This window comes from Polypterus senegalus, chromosome 7, assembly GCF_016835505.1.
Source record: "Polypterus senegalus isolate Bchr_013 chromosome 7, ASM1683550v1, whole genome shotgun sequence".
Classification (NCBI taxonomy): domain Eukaryota; kingdom Metazoa; phylum Chordata; class Cladistia; order Polypteriformes; family Polypteridae; genus Polypterus; species Polypterus senegalus.
The window spans coordinates 109,696,190-109,722,970 of record NC_053160.1 but is presented as its reverse complement, the minus strand read 5'-3'; the positions used below and the strand labels follow the sequence as shown (position 1 = coordinate 109,722,970).

The 26,781-nt window shown below is 40.2% G+C and overlaps 1 protein-coding gene across 1 annotated transcript in view; it reads left to right on the top strand.

Moving 5' to 3' along the window:
- Positions 1-974: 974 nt before the first annotated feature.
- Positions 975-26,781, top strand: part of nol6 (nucleolar protein 6 (RNA-associated)) — a 309,483-nt gene continuing 283,676 nt past the window's right edge. The window contains exons 1-3 of the mRNA XM_039757964.1: positions 975-1,031; positions 1,142-1,258; positions 24,656-24,835. Of these exons, the coding sequence (XP_039613898.1) occupies positions 975-1,031; positions 1,142-1,258; positions 24,656-24,835 (354 nt within the window). The remainder of the gene's footprint in view (positions 1,032-1,141; positions 1,259-24,655; positions 24,836-26,781) is intronic.

Here is a 26,781-nt window from a genome sequence, read left to right as displayed (position 1 = left end):
CCAAGAACCCGATGGTCTCTCTGTCAGAGCTCCAGAGGTCCTCTGTGGAAAGAGGAGAACCTTCCAGAAGGACAACCATCTCTGCAGCAATCTACCAATCAGGCCTGTATGGAAGAGTGGCCAGACAGAAGCCACTCCTTAGTAAAAGGAACATGGCAGCCCACCTGGAGTTTGCCAAAAGGGACCTGAAGGGCTCTCAGACCATGAGAAACAAAATTCTCTGGTCTGAAGAGACAAAGATTGAACTCTTTGGTGTGAATGCCAGGCGTCACGTTTGGAGGAAACCAGACACTGCTCATCACCAGGCCAATACCATCCCTACAGTGAAGCATGGTGGTGGCAGCATCATGCTGTGGGGATGTTTTTCAGCGGCAGGAACTGGGAGACTAGTTAGGATAAAGGGAAAGATGACTGCAGCAATGTACAGAGACATCCTGGATGAAAACCTGCTCCAGAGCGCTCTTGACCTCTGACTGGGGCAACGGTTAATCTTTCAGCAGGACAACGACCCTAAGCACACAGCCAAGATATCAAAGGAGTGGCTTCAGTACAACTCTGTGAATGTCCTTGAGTGGCCCAGACTTGAATCCGATTGAACATCGCTTGAAAGAACTTAAAATGGCTGTGCACCGACGCTTCCCATCCAAGCTGCTAAGTTTGAGAGGTGCTGCAAAGAGGAATGGGTGAAACTGGCCAAGGATAGGTGTGCCAAGCTTGTGGCATCATATTCAGAAAGACTTGAGGCTGTAATTGCTGCCAAAGGTGCATCGACAAAGTATTGAGCAAAGGCTGTGAATACTTATGTACATGTGATTTCTCAGTTTTTTTTATTTTTTAATAAATATGCAAAAACCTCAAGTAAACTTTTTTCACGTTGTCATTATGTGGTGTTGTGTGTAGAACTCTGAGGAAAAAAAAATGAATTTAATCCATTTTGAAATAAGGTTGTAACATAACAAAATGTGGAAAAAGTGATGAGCTGTGAATACTTTCCGGATTTACTGTACATCTCAAAGAAAAACTGGTCACAAGTTAGTTAATCTGCTTACTGTGTTTAATTTGATAATTCACTTGTTACATTTTTCTATCTCTCTAGAGTTTGGAACTTCCCCACTGTAATTATTTTTTGTGTATTTTACAGATTGAAGAACTTTTGAAGGAGGTGATCCTTTCAGAGGAAAAAAGGAAGAAGATTGATTTGTTTGTTCAGGAGGTTACTACGTTGCTTTCTTCTGTTCCTGAAACAAAGTTTACGGAGGTTTGTGATCATCATCAAAGTAAAGATATTAGTTATTTTCCGCCCTGTATTTACCATTTTGAGGAGTGAGCTGCTATTTATACATTATAAAAACTACATTTGATTTCAGTCTGTAACACCTGGTGTAAATTTTTACTACTTGTAAAAGTTAACATTTTTTTTTATTCAATTTTATTCTTAGTCACGTTCACACACCCCCAAAATATGACACTCTTATTTTTCAAATAAAGACATTTACAATGAGCTTGCCTCTCCCTCTTTCAGTTGATGTTTATCTTTTCATAAGAGCAGTGATGACCACAGTTAGTGATGTGGTTGATGCTTGGTTTGATTTATTTATTGTACATATCAAAGATATGATTCCCTGAGATGGCTATCAAGACTATCAAGTAGCATTTGTGTTTTGACTACAAGGACACTTGTCCGAGATTGCAGCAAATTTGTTGTCTTCAACATGTTTTGTACATCTGACAACATTTTGCTGAGAACTGTATTTTGAGTTACAACTCTGGGCAACACATTACTGTTGAGGAGCAACCGTTTCCAAGTAAGGTCCGTTTTCTTTTTTTGAAATACATCTCATCCAAGCCTGACAAATTTCACATAAAATTTTGGATTGTGTCAGATTTGCAGACAAAGCACATGTGCAATGCCACTCCTTATGTAGGTAAAGATATCATTCATCCCACGGGAGAAAGGGTTTTGTAGACTGTGGCTATAAAGCTTACGGAGACATTTCTGTACAAAGGCAGAACCATAAGAGCAGACAACTTCTTCACGTCGCTTCTGCTGTCTAATAGACTACTGCACTGCAACACAACTCTGCTTGGCACCATAAATAAAGTGGGATTTCTACTTACAGCTAAAGTCGCTTCAGTATACGAGCAACTCTCCACACTAGTGTTTAGATCTGTCTCTGCCATGCTGATGGTGTATTGGCCCAAAAAGAAGTAGTCTGTCTGCATTCTCAGTACCATACACCATAACTTGGTGCGGTGAAGCAAGTTATCCTGGAGAAGCCAGCGGGAGCCCTGAGGAGAGTTCTCTTTTCTCGTTGAAGGGCAGGGCCACCCTGGAATGGGTTCGTCCCGAGAGAGGGGCCCGCGCCTTGGAAAGCGTCACGCTTCCGGCGTCGTCCGGAGAGCTCTCGCCGGCCCTTGAAAATCCGGGGGAGATGGTGTAAATCTCGCGCCGGGCCGTACCCATATCCGCAGCAGGTCAAATTTTAATAATGAGGCCAGTGCAATGCAAGTCCTGTTGGATGTTGGACTTTTCAGATGATGGTTTGGAAGAGCCAGTTGTCTATGAGGGCTACATCTGCAAGAGATGCCAGCTGATCCAGCACCTCGAGCTCAGGGTCGCTGAACTGGAGGAGGAGTTGGCTGACCTGTGTTGTAATAGAGAATTGGCGGACTTGGCCTAGGTGTCCTTTAGAGATAGTGTGCACCCCTAAGGTGGCGCGGGAGGAGATTCCAGACCAGACAGGTAGGAATAGGTGGGTCACGGTCACAAGGCGTAAGGTAAAGGGTGCACACTGTCCGGGGGCATCAACCCCAGAATTAGAAGTGTCTAACCGTTATCATGTCCTGGCGGAGCTGGACGGTGACTCTGATAATTCTGAGGTGGTAGGCAGGGTTGAGGAGCCCCAACGGGCCACCTCAAAACCAGTTCCCAAAAAGAGAGAGGTAGTGATAGTTGGGGACTCAATCATTAGGGGATTGAAGTGCAGGTGTGCTCCTGAGAGAGAGAGTCTCGACGGTGTGTTGCCTTCCGGGAGCACAGGTGGGAGACCTCCCTGGAAGGGTGGATAGGCTCTTGGCCAGAGCGGGGGTGGATCCAGTTGTCATTGTCCACTTTGGAACAAATGACATACATAAGGGTAGTCTGTCAGTTCTGCATTCCAAATTCAAAGAGTTAGGTACCAAGCTGAGGAGCAGAACTGACAAGGTAGTCTTCTCCGAAGTTCTGCCTGTGCCACGCGCCAGTCCAGGTAAGATTGAGGAGATTAGAAGGCTTAACGCGTGGCTCAAATCTTGGTGCAGGGTAGAAGGGTATAGGTTTATGGGGCATTGGGACTCCTTTTGGAACAGATGGGACCTGTTCCGCCGTTACATCTGAACCGGAGGGGCACCAATGTATTGGGGAGGCGTATGTGTAGGCTAGTCGAGGATTGTTTAAACTAGGGAATGGGGGCAGGGAGTTTAGGACAGGCCAGATTTAGATCTATACATGGAAGAACAAACAATGGTGTAGAAATAAAAATGCATAGTAATGTAAATTTTAAGCAAACACGTAAAGATAGAAGGATTAACACATTAAAAATAGCTTGCCTTAATGCTAGAAGTATCAAAAATAAGGTAAGTGAGTTGGAGTTGTATGTAGCAGAGCATAATTATGATATTATAGCAATAACGGAAACCTGGCTAAATAACAAAGATGGGGATGAGTGTAACATAGAGGGATACACATTTTTAGGAAGGATAGACAGAACAGAAAAGGAGGTGGGGTTGCTGTTTATGCCAAACAGGAATTAAATGTAAGTCATCTTCAGTTGGATGATGAGCCCCATCTTAGTGAGGACATGTGGCTTCGCCTGGAAAATATTAGGGAAAAGGTCTCATTTTAGGAGTGTGTTATAGACCACCCAATTCAGACAGTAATTTCAACACACATCTTTTAGTAATATCAAAAGGCAAGTTTACAGGGGATATTATAGTCATGGGGGACTTTAATTATCCAAATATTAACTGGGATAACCTTACAGATGGAGGAGCACAAGAGCAGGAGTTTTTAGAAGTAATCAGCGACTGTTTTTAACACAGCATGTTAAAGCACCAACAAGGGGTGAAGCCTGTCTGGATTTAGTATTCTGTAATAATCAGGATAGAATTGAGGGTGTAGAGGTGATTGAACCACTAGGGTCAAGTGACCATAATGTAATACAATTCTCAGTATTTTGTAAGAGTACAGATGCAAAGACTAAAATTGTTAAGTTGAACTTTAGTAGGGCTAATTTTGAGCAGATGCACAAAGTCTAAGTAGGATAGACTGGGATAAGCTTTTAAATGTGGAGACAGTCGAGGAGCAGTGGAACAGGTTTAAAAATGTTTTACATGTAATGCAGGACAGATACATACCTAAATTTGGAAGTAATAGGAAACTAAAAAAAACTCCACGATGGATTAATAAAGATTTAAAAAGAAGTTGCAAAGGAAAAACTGCTGTATAAGGCATATAAGACTAATGACTGCAAAGAGAACCGTGAGCGTATGAGAACATGAGGGCAACCATTAAGAAGGATATCAGAGAGGCTAAAAGACAGTTGGAGAGGAATATAGCAGATAAGGCGAAAGAAGACCCCAAGAGATTCTTTCAGTATTTTAGTAGTAAAAGAACAGTTAAGGAGGAGGTCAAGTTCATCAGGAATAGTAAAGGGAATTAAAAGATACAGACAATGAAATAGCAGATGCCCTAAACTTACATTTTTCTGAGGTGTTTACAAGTGAGCAAGTGGATAACCTGCCAGAGGTAAACACAACTACTAAGGAGGTACTGAGGGATTTGGAAATTGTAGAGGGAGAAGTGCTGCTCAGATTAAATAAGATGAAATCAAACAAATCACCAGGCCCAGATAATATTTATCCTCGTGTTCTTAAGGAGGCTAGTGAGTACATATATAAACCCTTGACACATATTTTTAGGAAGTCACTGTGCACTGGAGAGATTCCAAAGGACTGGAAAATGGCAAATATCATCCCATTATATAAAAAGGGTGACAGGGCAGATCCAAGCAACTATAGGCCAGTAAGCTTAACAAGCATCACAGGAAAATTAATGGAAGGAATTATTAAGGATAAGATTGAGCAACACATGACAAGGACAGGAGTTATTCTGAACAGTCAGCATGGGTTCAGAATGGGGAGGTCGTGTTTTACTAACATGTTGGAATTCTATGAGGAGGCAACAAAAGGATACGATCAAAGTGGAGCTTATGATATTATTTATCTGGACTTTCAGAAAGCATTTGATAAGGTGCCACATGAGAGGTTGGGCATCAAGTTAAAAGAAGTGGGAATTCAGGGTGATGTTTTTAGATGGGTGCAGAATTGGCTCAGACACAGGAAGCAGAGGGTGATGGTGCGAGGAACCTCATCAGAACTGGCGATGTTAAGAGTGGTGTTCCACAGGGGTCAGTGCTAGGGCCGCTGCTATTTTTAATATATATAAATGATTTAGATAGGAATATAAGTAACAAGCTGGTTAAGTTTGCAGATGATACCAAGATAGGTGGATTAGCAGATAATTTGGAATCCGTTATATCATTACAGAAGGACTTGGATAGCATACAGGCTTGGGCAGATTTGTGGCAGATGAAATTTAATGTCAGTAAATGTAAAGTCTTACACATAGGAAGTAAAAATATTAGGTTTGAATACACAATGGGCGGTCGGAAAATCGAGAGTACACCTTATGAGAAGGATTTAGGAGTCATAGTGGACTCCAAGCTATCAACTTCCAAACAGTGTTCAGAAGCCATTAAGAAGGCTAACAGAATGTTAGGTTATATAGCACGATCTGTGGAGTACAAGTCCAAGGAGGTTATGCTCAACCTTTATAATGCACTGGTGAGGCCTCATCTTGAGTACTGTGTGCAGTTTTGGTCTCCAGGCTACAAAAAGGACATAGCAGCACTAGAAAAGGTCCAGAGAAGAGCGACTAGGCTGATTCCAGGTCTACAGGGGTTGAATTATGAGGAAAGATTAAAAGAGCTGGGCCTTTACAGTTTAAGCAAAAGAAGATTAAGAGGTGACATGATTGAAGTGTTTAAAATTATGAAGGGAATTAGTACAGTGGATCGAGACTTGTATTTTAAAATGAGCTCATCAAGAACACGGGGACACAGTTGGAAACTTGTTAAGGGTAAATTTCGCACAAACATTAGGAAGTTTTTCTTTACACAAAGAACGATAGACACTTGGAATAAGTTACCAAGTAGTGTGGTAGACAGTAAGACGTTAGGGACTTTCAAAACTCGACTTGATGTTTTCTTGGAGGAAGCAAGTGAATAGGACTGGCAAGCTTTGTTGGGCTGAATGGCCTGTTCTCGTCTAGATTGTTCTAATTGTTCTAATTGTTCTAAAAAAACTTCTTAAAACGTTAATGTTTTACTGTTTAATAACTTATAGACTATATTTTATTATTTTTCCCTTGCACTCTGTGATCAAAGCTATACACACACATATAGACACATACATATATGTACACATATACCTGTATATATATATATATATATACACACACACACCTATCTACATTATACACAGTGGTGTGAAAAACTGCCCCCTTCCTGATTTCTTATTCTTTTGCATGTTTGTCACACAAAATGTTTCTGATCATCAAACACATTTAACCATTAGTCAAATATAACACAAGTAAACACAAAATACAGTTTTTAAATGATGGTTTTTATTACTTAGGGAGAAAAAAAAATCCAAACCTACATGGCCCTGTGTGAAAAAGTAATTGCCCCCTGAACCTAATAACTGGTTGGGCCACCCTTAGCAGCAATAACTGCATTCAAGTATTTGCGATAACTTGCAATGAGTCTTTTACAGTGCTTTGGAGGAATTTTGGCCCACTCATCTTTGCAGAATTGTTGTAATTCAGGTTTATTTGAGGTCAGGTAATTCAGGTCAGGACTTTGACTAGGCCACTCCACAGTCTTCATTTTGTTTTTCTTCAGCCATTCAGAGGTGGATTTGCTGGTGTGTTTTGGGTCATTGTCCTGTTGCAGCACCCAAGATTGCTTCAGCTTGAGTTGACGAACAGATGGCCCGACATTCTCCTACAGGATTTTTTGGTAGACAGTAGAATTCATGGTTCCATCTATCACAGCAAGCCTTCCAGGTCCTGAAGCAGCAAAACAACCCCAGACCATCACACTACCACCAACATATTTTACTGTTGGTATGATGTTCTTTTTCTGAAATGCTGTGTTCCTTTTACGCCAGATGTAATGGGAAATTTGCCTTCCAAAAAGTTCAACTTTTGTCTCATCAGTCCACAAGGTATTTTCCCAAAAGTCTTGGCAATCATTGAGATGTTTCTTAGCAAAATTGAGGCGAGCCCTAATGTTCTTTTTGCTTAACAGTGGTTTGCGTCTTGGAAATTTGCCATGCAGGCCGGTTTTGCCCAGTCTCTTTCTTATGTTGGAGTCGTGAACACTGACCTTAATTGAGGCAAGTGAGGCCTGCAGTTCTTTAGACGTTGTCCTGGGGTTTTTTGTGACCTCTCGGATGAGTCGTCTCTGCGCTCTTGGGGTAATTTTGGTCAGCCAGCCACTCTTGGGAAGGTTCACCACTGTTCCATGTTTTTGCCGTTTGTGGATAATGGCTCTCCAGGGGTGTGGAAATCAAATTTAATTCTACTTGTCCACGGACAAGTAAACTTAGAAAATCCACTTGTCCGCCAGTTAAATTCACTTGCCCATAAACAAATAACAAAAGTAAAAAATAGTTTATTTTTTCTGATCTCTTTTATTGATACTAAAACTGCCTTCCATTTTAAAACTGAAAAAAGTTCTTTCAGGGAGTAGTATTTTGCCACCTTGCTCTAGAACATTATATAAAAGATTCCCTTATTTTAACTGGCTAATAAACAATGCCTTCATTATAGCTACACTAGTTCTTTTTTCATATATTACAGTTACATAACAGAACACTGTCCTGATTCATGTTCTTCATCTTTTGTCTTGCAACATCTTCTCCCTCAAGAATCTTTACCATCTCAGTCAGCATGGGCTGAATGCTGTTCATTTCTGCTTGAGCTGAACTGCATGGTTCCTGGACTGATGGTCCTGCAGAAGTTGATGCTGATGACTTTTCAGGTTTTTTATGAGTGATGTGCCTGTTGCCAGGTGACAGACAGAATTCCACAGCTGGTCATGGGTCAAACTCTTCTAAAGAAGCAGTATTAAACAGCCTAGCATAACTCTCAACCTTTCGAGCGTTCAGCTTTAGAAAACGCTTTTTCAAATGAACCAACTTTTTTCTTACTTTTAGACTCATGTCTCTATCTGACGTACTAAACCCCCAGTTCCTATCCTTTTTCTTTCTGCACATAACCAATCACCACACTATAAACGTATTTGTGAAATGGCCGGCACCTCTCACTGCAAGAAAAAAAGTCAGTTTAAGAGATTAACAACTAGGTCGGGGAACACTTAATATAAAGCGTTTAACGTGCTACATTAATTTATGACGGGGTTTGAGAAAATCTAATAAATGAAACATTCATTTTAAGATGAAATTTAGTTTGCGACATTCAACTGACAAAGTAAACTACGAGAATAAAGTCAACATGTCGACTTTAATCTCGACAGTTACATTTTTTTGTCTTCACTGTGTCCGTATTTTTTTCACAGTGGCCTTACTACGCTTCCTTAGGTTTTTCAAGGCCTATTCTGCCAGTTTTAATCAAGAAATGATCCATTTCTCATCCGTGATGCTACTTACTTAAGTTTCAACAACACGCATATAGCGAGAACAACGTGCTTACCGCAGTGCATTATGGGTTACGCAGGTAATTCCTAATGACGTATTCGAAATTCAGCAAGAGGTTACATTTCCAAATAATATAACCGATGTTGTTGGGGAAAAAAAAATAATCGCGTCTAAGTGAAGATTTCTATTGATATTTCATAACATTTGGAAACCGTCAGAATGTTTTCTTTATTTTTAAAAAACTGACAGTGCGAAACCAACTTGTTTTATATGAAAAATTCTCTAATCAAAAACGATCTATAGACAGCTCATCAAAATTGATGTCACGCAATAAATTTCTTAACTCCTCAATATATCACAACCTACGCAAAATCGCAAATTTCGTAAAGGATCAAATGCCTAACAAGCTTTATTTGGCGAAAACAATTGCATTGTAGGTGAAATGACCGCATTTTTATGTAGAAAAAATTAATTTTTAATATATAAAAGTTATCGATTATAATGAAAAATCATCAAATTACATCGTAATGTCGGCATGACCAAATGACTGCATCTCCAAGCGTGTAAATAGTAGGGTAAAATACTTATGTAAGACCACAATAGTGCTTCCCCTTTGAAAAATCAGCCAACATTTTGTAAACAATATTGAATACCAATTTGAGACATGAAGAACATGCCTAAGTAAACTGTTTCCGCACGAAGTACATACCCAAATGTTTAAAATTTGAAAGTAGTGGTAAAAATGTGCCGTGCACTGCACATGTAATTCTTTTTTTCTCCAGAAAAATTGCACTTGTCCGCGGACAACTGAAACCAGAAAACACGCTTGTCCGACGGTCAATTTACCCGTGTTGGACAAGTCGGGTGTTGGATTTCCGCACCCCTGCTCTCACTGTGGTTCGCTGGTGTCCTAAAGCTTTAGAAATGGCTTTATAACCTTTACCAGACTGATAGATCTCAATTACTTCTGTTCTCATTTGTTCCTGAATTTCTTTGGATCTTGGCATGATGTCTAGCTTTTGAGGTGCTTTTGGTCTACTTTTCTGTGTCAGGCAGCTCCTATTTAAGTGATTTCTTGATTGAAACAGGTGTGGCAGTAATCAGGCCTAGGGGTGGCTACGGAAATTGAACTCAGGTGTGATACACCACAGTTAGTTTATTTTTTAACAATAGAGGAATTACTTTTTCACACAGGGCAATGTAGGTTTGGATTTTTTTTCTCCCTAAATAATAAAAACCATCATTTAAAATCTGCATTTTGTGTTTACTTGTGTTATATTTGACTAATGGTTAAATGTGTTTGATGATCAGAAACATTTTGTGTGACAAACATGCAAAAAATAAGAAATCAGGAAGGGGGCAAATAGTTTTTCACACCACTGTGTGTTTATATATATATATATATATATATATATATATATATATATATATATATATATATATATATATATATATGTATATGTATATGTATATGTATATGTATATATGTGTGTATATATATATGTGTGTATATATATGTGTATATATCTATACTAATAAAAGGCAAAGCACTCACTCACTCACTGACTCATCACTAATTCTCCAACTTCCCGTGTAGGTAGAAGGCTGAAATTTGGCAGGCTCATTCCTTACAGCTTACTTACAAAAGTTGGGCAGGTTTCATTTCGAAATTCTACGCCTAATGGTCATAACTGGAAGGTATTTTTCTGCATTAACTGTAATGGAGTTGAGCTGGAATGACGTGGGAGGGCGGAGTTTCGTGTGACAACATCACGCCACCCACGTAATCACGTGAACTGATTGTCAACGCAGTGCGTAGAAAACCAGGAAGACCTCCAAAAAGCACTTAAGAAAACATGCATTATATAATTGAGAAGGCAGCGAAAAACAATAAGAAGCGTGCGAGTGACATATACTACCATATTCATGAGTGTTGCTGCCTCGGAAAGAAAGAAAGGTGTAAACCTAAATTTTAAATTAAGTTCATAGACAGGCTACCGCTGGCGTTTTACATGCCCACAGGTAATGCGGGATACAAGTTTAATGAGAGGACAGAATATAAGCGAGTTTTGATCACTTTGTAACTAAGTTAAAATTGTAGGTGAAGGGGTGTGCTTATGCAAATTCCGAGACTGTGTTTGTGGGGGATTGACAGTTAAGGCGGGTGGGGGAGTCACGTCATCATCTCCCCTCCCATTCATCTAATTTCGGTCTGAGCTGAGCTCCGCAGCTAATGCCGTCTTCCGAAGCAACTTTGTCAGACTGCCACCAAATACTCACAGAAAAATCCACAAGTTAATACACACGCTATCTCTCGAGTTTCTCCACACTGAATCCTCCAGGCACTACTTACAAAAGGTCACATTGACAATCGTGTTACGTTATTTTTAAAATCTTTCCTTTTCTTAGCACAAGCACAGCTGAGAAGCTTCGATGCATGTGCTCCATAACGCGTTAAAAAATAATGCATTTAATTACACTTTGCATTACAAGCAAAGGGAGCTTTTGTCAATGCATGATTTCCTGGTACACGGATTACATTGATCAGCGCATCCCGATTCATTTTACCCTCGCACCACCTTAGTTTGAGAAGAAGTCTGAAAAAATATGAGGTTAACACAGAAAAACATCACCAATTCAAGCTTTATGAATAATCGATTCGCCATCAATAATTGTTTTGGTAAAGCCATCCTCCTTCCATTTTATAATTTTTCCGCCAATAGCCATGATTAAATGAACGGTAAATAAAGTAAGAGACTTATTTAGGCAGGCATATATATGACAGCAACACTCATGACAATGTCAATCATGTTACGTTATTATTAAAATGTTTCCTTTTCTTTTTCATTACTTCTTTAACACACTACTTCTCCGCTAGGCTCGGGATTTTGCTATATATATAATATATGAATGACCTCCAAAGAGCGCTGATACTTTTGATATCATGAACGTGTCTGCAAACTGGGGTCTCCTGCCCAGCAAAAGTCGAGCAGCCAGCGCGTGCATAGCTGTGCCGGCCTTTGAGACGCTGACTGCGCTTCTGCCTTAAGTCAAAGTGAGCAGTTTTAATTTTTTTCATCCTCCCCCTGCGCTATAGCCCAGACAAGTGCAAACACGGGACCCCTTTTCTACACCACGGAAAAATAATATTAAGGCGATTCATCTCTATACTATATAAAAGAAAAGGCAACTTTCCTTTCTTTACACCTTTTATCCCAAACCAAAGCCTTTCTCTCTTAACAGTGCAGAGGACACAAAACTAATTTTCTTTAAATGCCGGTAAGGCACATTACCAGAGGCACAAATTTGAACGTTCACATAGAAAATTTAATTTCTATACCACAGCCGTCGTGTAGCGTCTTTCAAAAGGGATCTACTACCGAGAGATGATCCATATATATTTTAGCTGCTGTTAGTTACTTACCTGTTGTGTTACACAGTCTTTAAAATGTAGTTTACCCACAACCACTCCAGTAGTGCTCAATGTACCTGTACTTCTTAAAACGTTAATGTTTTACTGTTTAATAACTTATAGACTATATTTTATTATTTTTCCCTTGCACTCAGTGACCAAAGCTATACACACACATATAGACACATACAAACATACACACAAGTATATATGTGTATATATATGTATGTATGTGTATATACATACAATTATATATATAATTTGTGTGTGTGTATGTATGTATGTGTGTGTATATATGATGTAGATGGGTATGTATATATATATATATATATATATGTGTATATGTAGATATGTATATAGATATGTAGATATGAAGATATGTATGTGTATATATGTGTGTATATATATATATATATATGTATGTATGTGTGTGTGTGTGTGTGTGTGTATATGACAGCAGCAATCCAAGCTGTGAGAAAACAGTAAAAAGGAGGCGTGTCAGGCGTGGGTACATTTTCTGATGCAGCTAGATCGAAAAAACTTTGTGACGCTGCCACCAAATACACAACACAATTACTTTGACAATCATGTTACATTATTTTTAAAATGTTTCCTTTTCTTTTTCATAACTTCTTTAACACATGACATCGCTGCGAATCGCGGGTATTTTGCTATATATATATATATATATCACAGTGACACTCATATCAATGACAAAACAATTACATTAACAATCATGTTACGTTATTTTTAAAATTTTTCCTTTTCTTTTTCGTACCTTCTTTAACACACTACTTCTCGCTGCGCTGGTATTCTGCTAGTATATATATGTATATATGTATATATGTATATATGTGTATATATATATATATATATATGTATATATGTATATATGTATAGATATATATAATCTCTATCAAAATACCCGTGCTTGGCAGCGGAGAAGTAAAAAGAAAAGGAAACATTTTAATAATAACGTAACATGATTGACAATGTCATTTATATACTATGGGGTGCCAAACAGGCAAATACATTGATTTTGTGAATATATAATGTCGGCGTCAAAATATATAAAGTCATCGCTGGAATATAAAAAAGTCAGTGTCAGAATATATAAAACGCTGACTTTATATATTTAAGTTTTGACTTTTTTATATTCCAGCGCTTACTTTATATATTCAGAAATATTCCACCGCCGTCTTTATATACTCAGGTTTTGACTTTATATGTTTGGGAATGACTTTATATATATTCACGTTTTGACTTTATATATTCCAGCGCTGACTTTATATATTAAAGTTTTGACTTTATATATTCAGAAACAAGTTTTGACTTCATATATAACGACGCTGACTTTATTCAAGTTTTAACTTTATTTATTCCGACACTGACTTTATATATACAACTTTTGACTTTATATACTTAAATTTAGTCATCATTGCATAACTTTTTCTTTACCATAGAAATTTAAAGACTAAATTCAACTTCCATTCCTAACAAAGATATTTTTTGCGACTAAATAGAACCTACTTATATCCAAATTCGAGCTATTGAACTGTCGCCTACCTTCCTGAATAAGTCACCCTCGCTTCGCTCTTACTTTTTTTACCATTCATTTAATCATGGCTAGTGGTAGAAAAATTATAAAATGGAAGAAGGATTACACCGAGTATGGCTTTACCAAAACAATTATTGATGGCGAATCGATTATTCATAAAGCTTCAATTGGTGATCTGTTTTTCTGTGTTAACCTGATATTTTTTCATACTTCTTCTCAAACCAAGGGGGTGCGAGGGTAAAATGAATCGGGAAGCGCTGATCAATGTAATTGGTGTACCAGGAAATCATGCTTTGACAAAAGCTCCATTTTGTGTGTATTGCAAAGTGTGATTAAATGCGTGATTTTTTTAATGCGTTATGGAGCACATGCATCGAAGATTCTCAGCTGTGCTTGTGCTAAGAAAAGGAAACATTTTAAAAATAACGTAACACGATTGTCAATGTAACCTTTTGTAAGTAGTGCCTGGAGGATTCAGTGTGGAGAAACTGTCGAGACAGCGTGTGTATTATCTTGTGGATTTTTCTGTGAGTATTTGGTGGCAGCGTCACAAAGTCGCTTCCGTAACACTGCGTGCGGTAGCTGCGGAGCTCACCTCAGAGCGAAATGAGGTGAATGGGAGGGGAGATGATGACGTGACTCCCCCACCCGCCTTAATTGTCAATCCCCCACAAACACAGTCTCTCGGAATTTGCATAAGCACAGCCCTTCATGTGCAATTTTAACTTAGTTACAAAGTGATCAAAACTCTCGTTTATATTCTGCATCCTCTCATTAAGCTTGTATCCCGCATTATCCTTGGGCATGACAAACGCCAGTGGCAGCCTGTCTATGAACTTAATTTAAACTTTAGGTTTACACCTTTCTTTGTTTCAGAAGTAGCAGCACTCATGAATATGGTTGTATATGTCACTTGCTCGCTTCTTATTGTTTCGCTGCCTTCTCAATTATATAATGCATGTTTTCTTCAGCGCTTTTTGGAGGTCTTCCTGGTTTTCTACGCGCTGCGTTGACCGTCAGTTCACATGATTATGTGGGAGGCGTAATGATGTCACGAAACTACGCCCCCACGGCTTTCTAGCTGAACTCCATTACAGTAAATGGAGAAAAATAGCTTCCAGTTATGACCATTACGCGTAGAATTTCGAAATGAAACCTGTCCAACTTTTGTAAGGAAACTGTAAGGAATGAGCCTGCCAAATTTCAGCCTTCTACCTACACAGGGAGTGAGTGAGTGAGTGAGTGAGTGAGTCAGTCAGTGAGTCAGTCAGTCAGTCACCTACCTTTTATTAGTATAGATAAAACTGAATAAAAAAAATCTAGTGACAACAAGATACCAAGAAGACATGATTCACCAGAATTTGTGTGTCTGCTTATATCCCTTCATTGATATTTTACAGGTAGAAAAAATTTACACCGGGTGTTAGACTGAAATCAAATGTGTGTTTTTATTATTTAATAGTAATAATAACAGCAGCTTACTAATCAAAACGGGAGTAAACCAGACTTGAACTCGCAACCTCTTGATTATGAGGCAGCAGTTCTTAACCTCTGCACCAGCCAAACAGACATGTCAGCTGATATTTGGACTTTGGTTTTTACTCTTTGACAGCATATTTTTGTTTAGTTTTGGTATATTCTTAAATGAAAGCACTTATTTTGTTATAAATTTTGTGAAGGTGTTTATTTGATATTTGAACTTCAGTCTTCACACATTGTACACTTCATGTCGGCATTTTGTCATCATTACAGTAAGACGATAAATTTTCTGTTCAACAACAAGAACATTTATTTATATAGCACATTTTCATACAACAAAATGTAGCTCAAAGTGCTTTTCAAAATGGAGAATAGAAAAATATAAGATACAGTAAAAAAATAAAAATAAGTCAACATTAACTAACAGAATAAGTAAGGTCTGATGGCCAGGGTGGACAGAAAAAAAAAAACTCTAGATGGCTGGAGAAAAAAAATAAAATTTGTAGGGATTCCAGACCATGAGACCGCCCAGTCCCCTCTGGGCAATCTACTTAAGTGAAACAGTCCTCTTTGTATTTAGGGTTCTCATGGAAGGACTTGATGATGAATAGTTATTGTGATGAATTGAACATACAGAGTATCAGGATTAACTTAAAGTGAAGTTAGGAGAAAGCCATGTTAAAGTAATGTGTTTTCAGCAGTTTTTTAAAGGGCTCCACTGTATTACCCTGGCAAATTCCTGTTGGCAGGCTATTCCAGATTTTAGGTGCATAACAGCAGAAGGCCGCCTCACCACTTCTTTTAAGTTTAGCTTTTGGAATTCTAAGGAGACACTCATTTGAGGATCTAAGGTTACGATTTGGAATATAGTTTAGTTATGTGTTCAACATTTCTTGTCTCGCATTTCCTGTCATCCTACATTTATACAGATTGTTGAGACAAGGAACACGCATGAAATATATGTACAGTATTCCAAATAATGTACTTGTGTTATTTACCCTGTACAATTCCAGGTGCCACACACCCAGATAAACAGACTTGAGCTGGGGAAACTTCAGCTGCATTGGTTGGGGATGGGATAGCAGGCTGCTTATGCTGATTGGCACTTTTGCAAAACGGACGCTAATGAGGAGGTGTGAAGGAATTTATGGTGGCCCGGTATTAATGACTTTTTTTGTAGGCTTCAGGGATTCTAGTGTTAAATGTGAGTTGTAATTGTTAAAGGAAGGGAGGCTTGAGCCTGATTGATAGTCGCTTTCCATGGTCTTTGTGAGGTCTTCCCATACCCAGCCCCTTTTGGCCTGTCTGTACCTCTCTGTAGCTATGGGAGTCTTCCGTACTAACAATACATACATAGAATGCCTCTTTTTTTCAGCCTGATGGCACCCCACCCACTCTGGTGTCCACCATTGGGTCCTTGGTTGCCGCCTCAAGAGGTTTCTATGGCCTTTAGGCCACAGCTCTTTGCAGCTGCTTTTACATAAAGGCTTTGACTTCATTCCGACTCTGTGTCCTCAGCCTCCCCAGGATGCGGGAAAAGCTGTACTGTAGGTTGGAGTTGAAAGTCTTCTGAACAAGGGCTTCCCCCAGACATTCCCATTCCACCCTCATTACTTGCTTGGGCTTTTCAGGCACTTTGCCCACCATCTGACCCTACTTAATCTCAGTTTAGTTGACAGCTCTTCCACTCTCTTCATCAGAGTGTCCAGAACATACAGCCACAAATTTGATGTTATGATTATAAAATCAATCACAGATCTTTAGCCTGAGGTGCTCTTTTAAAAAGTACTTAGGAGCGACCTTGTGTTCGAACGTGGTGGGTGTTATGGAAAATCTGTGCCTAGCACAGAAGTCCAATAACAAAACACTGTTTAGGTTTAGATCAGGGAGGCTGTTCCTCTCAGTCATGCCTCTGCAGTTGTCTCCATTGTTCCCACTTGGGCAGTGAAGTCTCCTAGCAGATCTGTGAGGTCCCCAGCTTAGGACCCTTTCCAGGATCCTCTCCAGGCACTCCCAAGAAGGCCTGGTACTCCCAACTGACATTTGGTACATAAGCACATAGAGCAGTCAGAGTCCTACCCTCCACAACTTTCAGCTACACAGAGGCAGCCCTGTCATTCTCTGGGACAAACTCCAACATGACATTGACTAGGTACAGGCTCAATAAGAAGCACACTCCTGCCTGACAGCTGTAGAGTAAAGTAGAGTCAAGCCTCTTGAGGGGCTTGGTTTCACAACCAAGCCATTGGATAGATGCAAACCCAACTACAGTATATCTATATTAAACAGCCAGTGAACAAGATTTCTGCTTTTGTCATGGAATCAGGTATTGAGTATTCTGATATTGTGACTTACTTAAGTCAAAGCCCAATTTTTGGCAGCCATTCCTTCAGTCTACTTATGGTCAACTCCCATCGATTATAATTAAGTGTTCATTTTAAGTGCTGTTTAGGTATTAGATAGATAGATACTTTATTAATCCCAAGGGGAAATTCACATAATCCAGAAGCAGCATACTGATACAAAAAACAATATTAAATTAAAGAGTAATAAAAATGTAGGTAAAAACAGACAATAACTTTGAATAATATTAACATTTAAGGGGTGGAACTGAAGAGTCACATAGTGTAGGTGAGGAACGATCTACTCAGTCTGTCAGTGGAGCAGGACAGTGACGGCAGTCTGTCACTGAAGTTGCTCCTCTGCCTGGAGATGACACTGTTCAGTGGATGCAGTGGATTCTCCATGATTGACAGGAGCCTGCTCAGCGCCTGTCGCTCTGCCACAGATGTTAAACTGTCCAGCTCCATACCTACAATAGAGCCTGCCTTCCTCACAAGTTTGTCCAGGTGTGAGGCGTCCTCCTTCTTTATGCTGGCTCCCCAGCACACCACCGCGTAGAAGAGGGCACTCGCCACAGCCGTCTGCAGCATCTTATTGCAGATGTTGAAGGATACCAGCCTTCATAAGGAAGTATAGTCAGCTCTGACATTTCTTACACAAAGCGTCAGTATTGGCAGTACAGTCCAATTTATCATCCAGCTTGCACTCCCAGGTATTTATAGGTCTGCACACAGTCTCCTCTGATGATCACAGGGTCAATGATGAGCCTGGGCCTCCTAAAATCCACCACCAGTTCCTTGGTCTTGCTGGTTTTCAGGTTTAAGTGGTTTGAACCGCCCCATTTAACAAAGTCCTTGATTAGCTTCCTATACTACTCCTCCTGTCTACTACTGATGCAGCCCACGATAGCAGTGTCGTCAGTGAACTTTTGCATGTGGCAGGACACAGAGTTGTATTGGAAGTCTATGTATAGGCTGAACAGGACCGGAGAAAGTACAGTCCACTGTGGCGCTCCTGTGTTGTTGACCACAATGTCTGTTTGTAAGCTAGTCCACGATCCATACCACCAGGTGTGAATCTACTCCCATCTCTGTCAGCTTATCCCTAAGGAGCAGAGGTTGGATGGTGTTGAAGGCACTAGAGAAGTCCAAAAACATAATTCTTACAGCACCACTACTTCTGTCCAAGTGGGAGAGGGATTGGTGTAGCATATAGATACAGTTTACAATACAATACAGTTTATTTTTGTATAGCCCAAAATCACACAGGAAGTGCCGCAATGGGCTTTAACAGGCCCTGCCTTTTGACAGCCCCCCAGCCTTGACTCTCTGAGAAGACAAGGAAAAACTCCCAATAAAAACCTTGTAGGGAAAAATGGAAGAAACCTCGGGAAAGGCAGTTCAAAGAGAGACCCCTTTCCAGGTAGGTTGGGCGTGCAGTGGGTGTCAAAAGTAGGGGGTCATATAGATGATGGCATCCTCCGCTCCCACCTTCTCCTGGTATGCAAACTGCAGAGGGTGGACCTGTGGCCTCAGGTGGTGAAGCAGCAGCTGCTCCATGGTCTTCATCACATGTTATGTCAGAGCGACAGGCCGGAAGTCATTCAGCTCACTAGGACTTGATACCTTTGGGACTGGAGTGATACAAGGTGTTTGCCAAAGCCTCGGGACTCTCCCCTATTCCAGGCTCAGGTTGAAGATGCGCTGTAGAGGACTCCCCAGGTCCAGCGCACAGGCCTTCAGCAGTCATGGCGATACTCCATCTGGACCCACTGCTTTGCTGGTACAAAGTCTCCTCAGCTCTCTGCTCAGCTGCGCTGCTGTAATTGTGGGTGGGGATGTCTCTCCTTTGCTGATATCAGCAGAAGGATGGTTGGAGGATGCAGTACTCCGAGGTGAGAGTGGGTTAGGGTGGTCAAACCTGTTAAAGAAGTTGTTCATTTGGTTTGCGCTCTCCACGTCTCTCTCGATGGTGGCACCCCAGTTCGAGCAGCAGCCAGTGATGATCTTCATCCCATCCCACACTTCCTTCATGCTGTTGTTCTGCAACTTTTGCTGCAGCTTTCTCCTGTACTGCTCCTTCGCTGCCCTGAGCTGGACTCGGAGTTCCTTCTGCTCGCGCTTGAGCTCATGCTGATTACCGCCTTTAAAAGCCCTTTTCTTCTGGTTCAAAAGGCCCTTGATGTCACTTCTAATCCATGGCTTGTTAGCATAGCAGCGTACTGTTCTTACTGGAACTACAACGTCCATACAGAAGTTGATGTAATCAGTAGTGCAGTCAACAACCTCCTCAATGTTCTCACTATGTGATCCCTGCAGGATATCCCAGTCTGTCATTCCAAAGCAGTTTCTCGGAGCCTGTTCTGCCTCAGGGGACCACTTCCTGAATGAGCGTGTGGTTGTAGGTAGCTCCCTCACTCTTGGTTTGTAGTGAGGCTGAAGCATAACCAGGTTATGATCTGCTTTTCCAAGCGCAGGCAGCAGGGTGGCGCTTTATGCGTCTTTAACGTTTGCATACAGTAGGTCAATAGTCCTATTTAGCCAGGTGTTACAATCCATGTACTGGGAGAAGGCAGGTAATGTTTTGTCCAGCGTTACATGGTTAAAGTCTCCAGCGATTAGCACAAGCGCCTCAGTGTGCTGCATTTGTAATCTAGCAACTTTGGAATGGATGACGTCACTCTCTATCTCCGCGTTCGCTCGAGGGGGGATGTAAACAATAACAATCGTGTCCAAACTCTCTGGGCAAGTAATAGGGACACAAACTTATGACCAACAGTTTGATGTCTCTGCAGCAGGTGGAGATTTTAACGTTTACATGTCCAGAGTTGCACTATCTTGTATTGACGTAGAGTGCAAGTCCCCCTCTTTTCTGCTTCCCACAGGTACTTGCGTCTCTTTCCGCTCTAACTTTGCTAAAACCAGGTAGCTCCACATTGGCATCTGGGATGTTAGGTGTTAGCCACGTTTCACTAAAACAACCAACTGCATTCTCTGTTGATCCTGACATATTTCACCAGTGCAGCCAGTTCGTCGATCTTATTTGGTAGTGAGTTCACATTTACCAGGATCACAGAAGGCAACGAAGGTTTGTAGCACCACTTTCTTGCTAGATGCTTGGCTTTTCTCTTAGCACTGGCTCCGCTGCCCGGATACCGCTTTCTTACCTCGTCAGGTAAATAGGGAACCACACTGGCATGGGTATTTGTTCTCAGTGCTAGAAGTTGACTACTTGATTAGATAAGTCTCGATATGTAAAAATCCATCTCCAAGTAGTAAAAAGTGTCCAGGGAACGAGTCCACATAAAAGAAAGTGGTAGGAGTTAGCAGTGAAATAAAGAAAAATAGAGAAAAAGGTAGAAAGATGAAGACTTTAAAGATAAAGTCGTAGAGCTGCTGGAAAGGCTGCCACTTGCGTCAGTGCCTGAGTCGTAGCTCTTGAGAAACTTTGTAATTTCGTTAGCTTTGCTGGAGCCTGTTATGCTGCTCACTTGGGTTGTAAGGTACTTGCACTCAAGATTAGGTCTGTGATCAAAAATGGCCAAAATGAAACTGTTTTCTCAAAAAGCATTCCAGTTTATAGCTTTTATTTTTTTGCAGAGTGAAAGTTATTCAGTGTCACAATTTCAGGAAAATGGAAACAATACAAAAGTGTCTTATTACTGTCTTAACACTAGAATCCCTGAAGCCAATGAAAAAAGTCATAATCCTGGGCCACTTTAAATTCCTTTTGCACCTCTGCTTTCCCATCCCCCCACAGATGCAGCTGTAGTTTCCCCAGCTCAAGTCTGTTTATTTGGGTTTAAGGTGGCTTGAATTGTATAGGGTAAATAATATTTTGTTATTTGGATTACATACATTTCATGTATGTTCCTTGTCTACAACGATCTGTATAAATGTAGGATGACAGGAAATGCAAAATAAGAAATGTTGAACACATAACTTAAACAGAAACCTTTTTCATGTTATACTAATTGGCAAAATGCTTGTGAAGTGTATAATGTGCGTAGACTGATGTCCAAATATCAAACACTTTTGAAAAGGTACAGGTATAACAAAACAAGTGAACTTTTATCCAGCAGTATAAGCGTAGAAAAAGAAATTGGTTTAGGATACTATGCTGACACGTCTGTATGGCTGGTGCAGAGGTAGAAAATGCGGTCTCATAATAAAGAGGTTGTGGGTTCGATTCTGGGTCCTTCTTGCCTTTACCATTTTGAGTAGTGTGCTGCTCTTATAGTTATTATTATATAATAATAACAAACATTTCATTTGAGGCTGTGACAGCCAGTGTGAACTTATACTTGTAAAGGTTAGAATTTTTGTTGTTGTTCGGTTTTATTATCTCAGTCATGTTCACGCTCCCACCAGTCTGACCCTGATAGTTTTCAAATGAAGACGTGGTATAACAAGGGTGAACTTGGATGAGGATACCATTCAAGTCACCTTACACCCAGGTAAACAGACTTCAGTTGGGAGAACTAAGCTGTGTAGATTGGGGGATGGGATAACAGGCTGCTTGCTGCCTGTGCTTATTGACACATTTGCCAAACAAAGACACTGATGAAGAGGTGTGAAGGAATTTAAGGTGGCCCAGGACCACAACTTTTTTTGTGGGTATTAGGGATTCTAGTGTTAAGAGAAAGGGGAAACTGAATTTAACTAGTATAGAAAAATGAAGGGGAAGGCCCATAAGGCCGGAGTTATACTTCACGTGACGCATGCTGCAGCGGACGTTCCTGCTACGCAAGCGTTGTAGTGTTCATACTTGTGCGCGTACTTTACGTAAATCTGGAGGAATCCACCAGGTGGCAGTGCGAGATATTATCACGGTGAGAACATGTTCGGCTTCTCTGTTGTGAATTGCCTAGAACACCTATTAAATTGTGATGACACCTTACTGCAATATCTCTGGATATTTATTGATTAAATCCATCAATCCAGGGATGTGTCCATTCCAGCAAGCATTGGGCACGAGTGAGAAACAGTCCCTTGACGAGGCCTCAGCTCATTGCAAGGTGAATACAAGCACACACATACACAAGCGTCATTTTAGCGGCACCAAATCCCCAAATCTGCATATCGTTGGAAGGAAACCAGAGCACAGTGTGGAATACAAGCAGGAAATACCAGCAACATAACTCCCTACGAGACAGCAGTGCTATCGCTCCACCACCGTGACACCCCCATGTGTGTAATTAACAGTATTCATTTTTTAATCGAAATTATATGTAAAATGTAACATACACACTTTAATGCATTTCATCATGAAAGTGATATCAAGTATAAATCTAAAGATTCTAAATGTGCAGAGAGTTGGAATATCATACATTTAATTTGTTCTGTGTGGCGATCTATTGCTGCTTTCCGCTGCTGTCGGGTCCAAGAAGCTCGTAGCGATTAAAAACTGGGATGACTACTAGGTTAAAGTGGACATTTCGAGATTAAAGCCGAAAATTTCCACTTTAATCACAAAATACATGTTTTCACCGTGTCCTTAATTTTTTTCTCAGTGGCTCAAATATGACGCTATACATTATGTTGCTGCTGTTAAGTTGCAAAAATAAAAAAGACGATACAAAAGATGGTATGTGAGACTTTTAAAATGTGTCATTACTTTCGGGAATGATCTACATGTGACAGAAAGCCTCTATGCAGATCCTACGGGATGAATGCTTCGATGTGGTGAAGCAAAATGCCGACATACAGATGCATTTGTGGTGCTTTTATATTCAAGCGTCGCATATTCGATCGTAATGACACGATACATTTTAAAAGTCTCACATACCATCTTTTGTGCCGTCTATTTTTGGCAACTTCACATCGCCAACATAATGTATAGCGCTCTATTTGAGCCACTGAGAAAAAAGTAAAAGACATGGTGAAAAACGTGTATTTTTGTGATTAAAGTGGAAATTTAGGCTTTAATCTCGAAATGTCCACTTTAACCTCGTAGTTTATTTTATTATTAAAGCAGACCATTGTAAACGTCATCCCAGTTTTTAATCGCTACGAGCTTCTTGGACCTGACAGCAGGTAAAGTAAAAAAAATAAAAATAAAAAATAGACGGCACAAAAGATGGTATGTGAGACTTTTAAAATGTATCGTGTCATTACGATCGGGAATATGCAACGCTTGAATATAAAAGCACCACGAATGCATCTGTATGTCGGCATTTTGCTTCACCACTTTGAACCATTCATCAAACAGCAAAGCACGCACATCGATCCCCGAAGGATCTTCATAGAGGCTTGCTGTCACATGTAGATAGTAAACAGAGACTCTGACGTCCACGCTTCCGACTTTTAGCACACTCGCCCCGACTTTTGCTGGTACTGCAACTCGTGCACGCGTCGCGTTAATTTCTGAGGACCTGCTCAGAGGACGCGTGAAATGAACGCTGGGAACACGTGGCAGCCATGATCCAGGCGCGTACGCGTTCTGAGCGTGAAGTATAAATCGGCCCTAAGAGAGTAAGTATGTCTGAGTCTGTAAATTGAGATTGAAATAAGTTATAAGCTATCAGTTGGCTTCTTCATTAAATACATGCCAAATACCACTCTCATTTGCAACAGAGAGATAAATAATTCCTGGCTTCTGGCCCTAGAGGTAGACTTTTTTTTAAAAAAAAAAAAAAGTGTTTAAAATGGGCATTGACACAGACATTGGATAGATGATGACCGGAAATGTGCAAATAGTAATAGACACCTTTGTATGAAATCTTCACTGTCTTGACAATATGTCACATGAAAAACGTTATTATATGAAGATCACAAAAAGGTAAGAAATTGGTTTATTTTTGCAAGGCAACCAATTGTTAAATTATAGTGAACAAAATCTCCTCGGGACATGTTACTGTGCAATGATTTACATTTTCTTTAAAGCAAAGATTTTATTGTTAACAAGACTAATGGTGTGCATTAATTTGAAAAACAATTTGGCCTTCACTATTCTAAAAATTTGACACTAGGTTCCTTCATCATTGACATCTCAAGTTTACTTCAATCAATGTAACTGATTATATAATCCTAATTATTTGGTTTCAGTTCAACTTTCTTTTTATGTTTAGGAGCTCTGAGCTAAAATTTGTTTGCTTTTTTTAGATTGCTGATCAGTCATGGCTTCCTCCAGGTATTAAAGTGCCTCTGCTGCAGATTCCTTTCACAGTGAAGGGACGATTTCGAATGGCACCCCCTCGTTCTCTTAATGTGGTTGGAAGCTACCCACTTGGAACCTGTACCAAACCTGATGTAAATGTGGATCTTGCAGTTACAATGCCACCAGTAAGTATTATAGCCATCAAGATGCATTCTCTAGCTGCTATGCCCCCATTCCACACCAAACATTTTCTTAGCTTAATTCATTCAAAGCTGGATACAAATTTTAAATTGTTTTTTTGAATGTATAGTTTCTGAATGCTTTCCACATACAGAAATACAGTCAAAACGAATAATTTTCAACAAAAGAGAACATTGTGTAATAATGTAGTTGGGGTTTTTTGACCATCCCTATATGAAAATCTAGGCAACAGGCACTCACAATTTTAATTGTAATTTTTGTTGTTTTAATGTACTTGCACCACTTTTACCAGTAGATGGCATTTGGGAGCTCAAGTAACATTATGACACTTTTTAAATAAATAAATAAAAAGAAATGAACGTGCGTACAGAAATGTTTTGGTGAGCAGGAACTCAAAACTGGAGAAGGCACACTTTCCCTGATATACTTTGTTAGATTAGAAGAATGTCCATGAGTGCATAAGTAAAAGACAAGACCACACAGATCACCATAGGTTTTCACTGTAAGAAGCTGAACCTGGGTTACACATACATAATGGGGCTCATGCTTGTAGAAAACCAGCACACAGCACTGAATACACAAGTCTGCAATGGTAGATCTAAAGTGTGATTCTTGGATGCAACTTTGCATACAGACAGCAAGCAGATCCTCAGCCTTATTCAGGAAATAGAGTGTTTGCTTGTGCCCACCCCAATCTCTCTGAGCATCCTGTATGCATACCTGTTAGTACTTCAGCCGTCCTGCATATCGTTTAGCAAAACCCTTTATCTATTGGCGCTTTTCCACTGCATAGTACGGCAAGACACGGTTCAGTTCAGCTCACTTTTAGGGGGTTTTCCACTGGGAACAGTACCTGGTATCTGGTCCTTTTTTTAGTACCACCTCAGCCGAGGTTCCAAGCTCGCAGAACCGTTACCAAAATGTGACGTGTAAACTCTGCTGGTCACTGATTGGCTGGAGAAAATCGTCATTACTGCATCACTGAACTTGCGACACGAGACACAACAGACCCGCTAGATTTTTAGCACAGCCAGCGAAGGTTCGGACGCACCATTTTGTTTTAACCAAGAGTGGCTGTTTCGTGGTCTATTGAGGAAGTACAGACGTTCCTCGTTGGTAGCCGAGGCGGATCCAGCGAGCTGTGTGGGCGACGTGGAATGAAAAAGTTTTTCAGGAGGTCGCTAAGCTCTTGGGCGCACACGGCTACCATCGGGCTTACAAACAGTTAAAAACATCCACATGCCGTGAATGAAGAACACCATTCCGTCGATATGCTCCATTGTTGTGTGTATGTTTGTGGCGTGTTTACGATGATGTCACGGCAGTAGAGGCGGCGCAACTTTAACGACACGTGAATAATCCCGCCCACTCTAAAGCGGTACTAAACTGCAGTCGAAACGCAAACCGAGCCGAACCAAGGTGAGCTGTACTGAACCGTGCTGCACCATAATAGGCAGTGGAAAAGCGCCATAAGATTACTTGTTTAAAAAAAAACTCATTCAGTACCAATTATTTATGCATGTAAAAAATAGTCAATGAGACTTTTTAAGAGATAGAAGGAATATTAGATAGATAGATACTTTATTAATCCCAAGGGGAAATTCACATAATCCAGCAGCAGTATACGGATACAAAAAACAATATTAAATTAAATAGTAATAAAAATACATGTAAAATCAGACAATAACTTTAAATAATGTTAGCATTTACTCCCCCGGATGGAGTTGAAGAGTCGCATAGTGTGGGGGAGGAACGATCTCCTCAGTCTGTCATTGGAGCAAGACAGTGACAAAAGTCTGTCACTGAAGCTACTCCTCTGCCTGGAAATTTAACTGCATTCCCAATTTGCATTGAGACTTGACTCTGATGTCGGGCTATAACCACTTTGAATGATTTACATATATTGGAGGCAAAGCAAATGAGACCAATT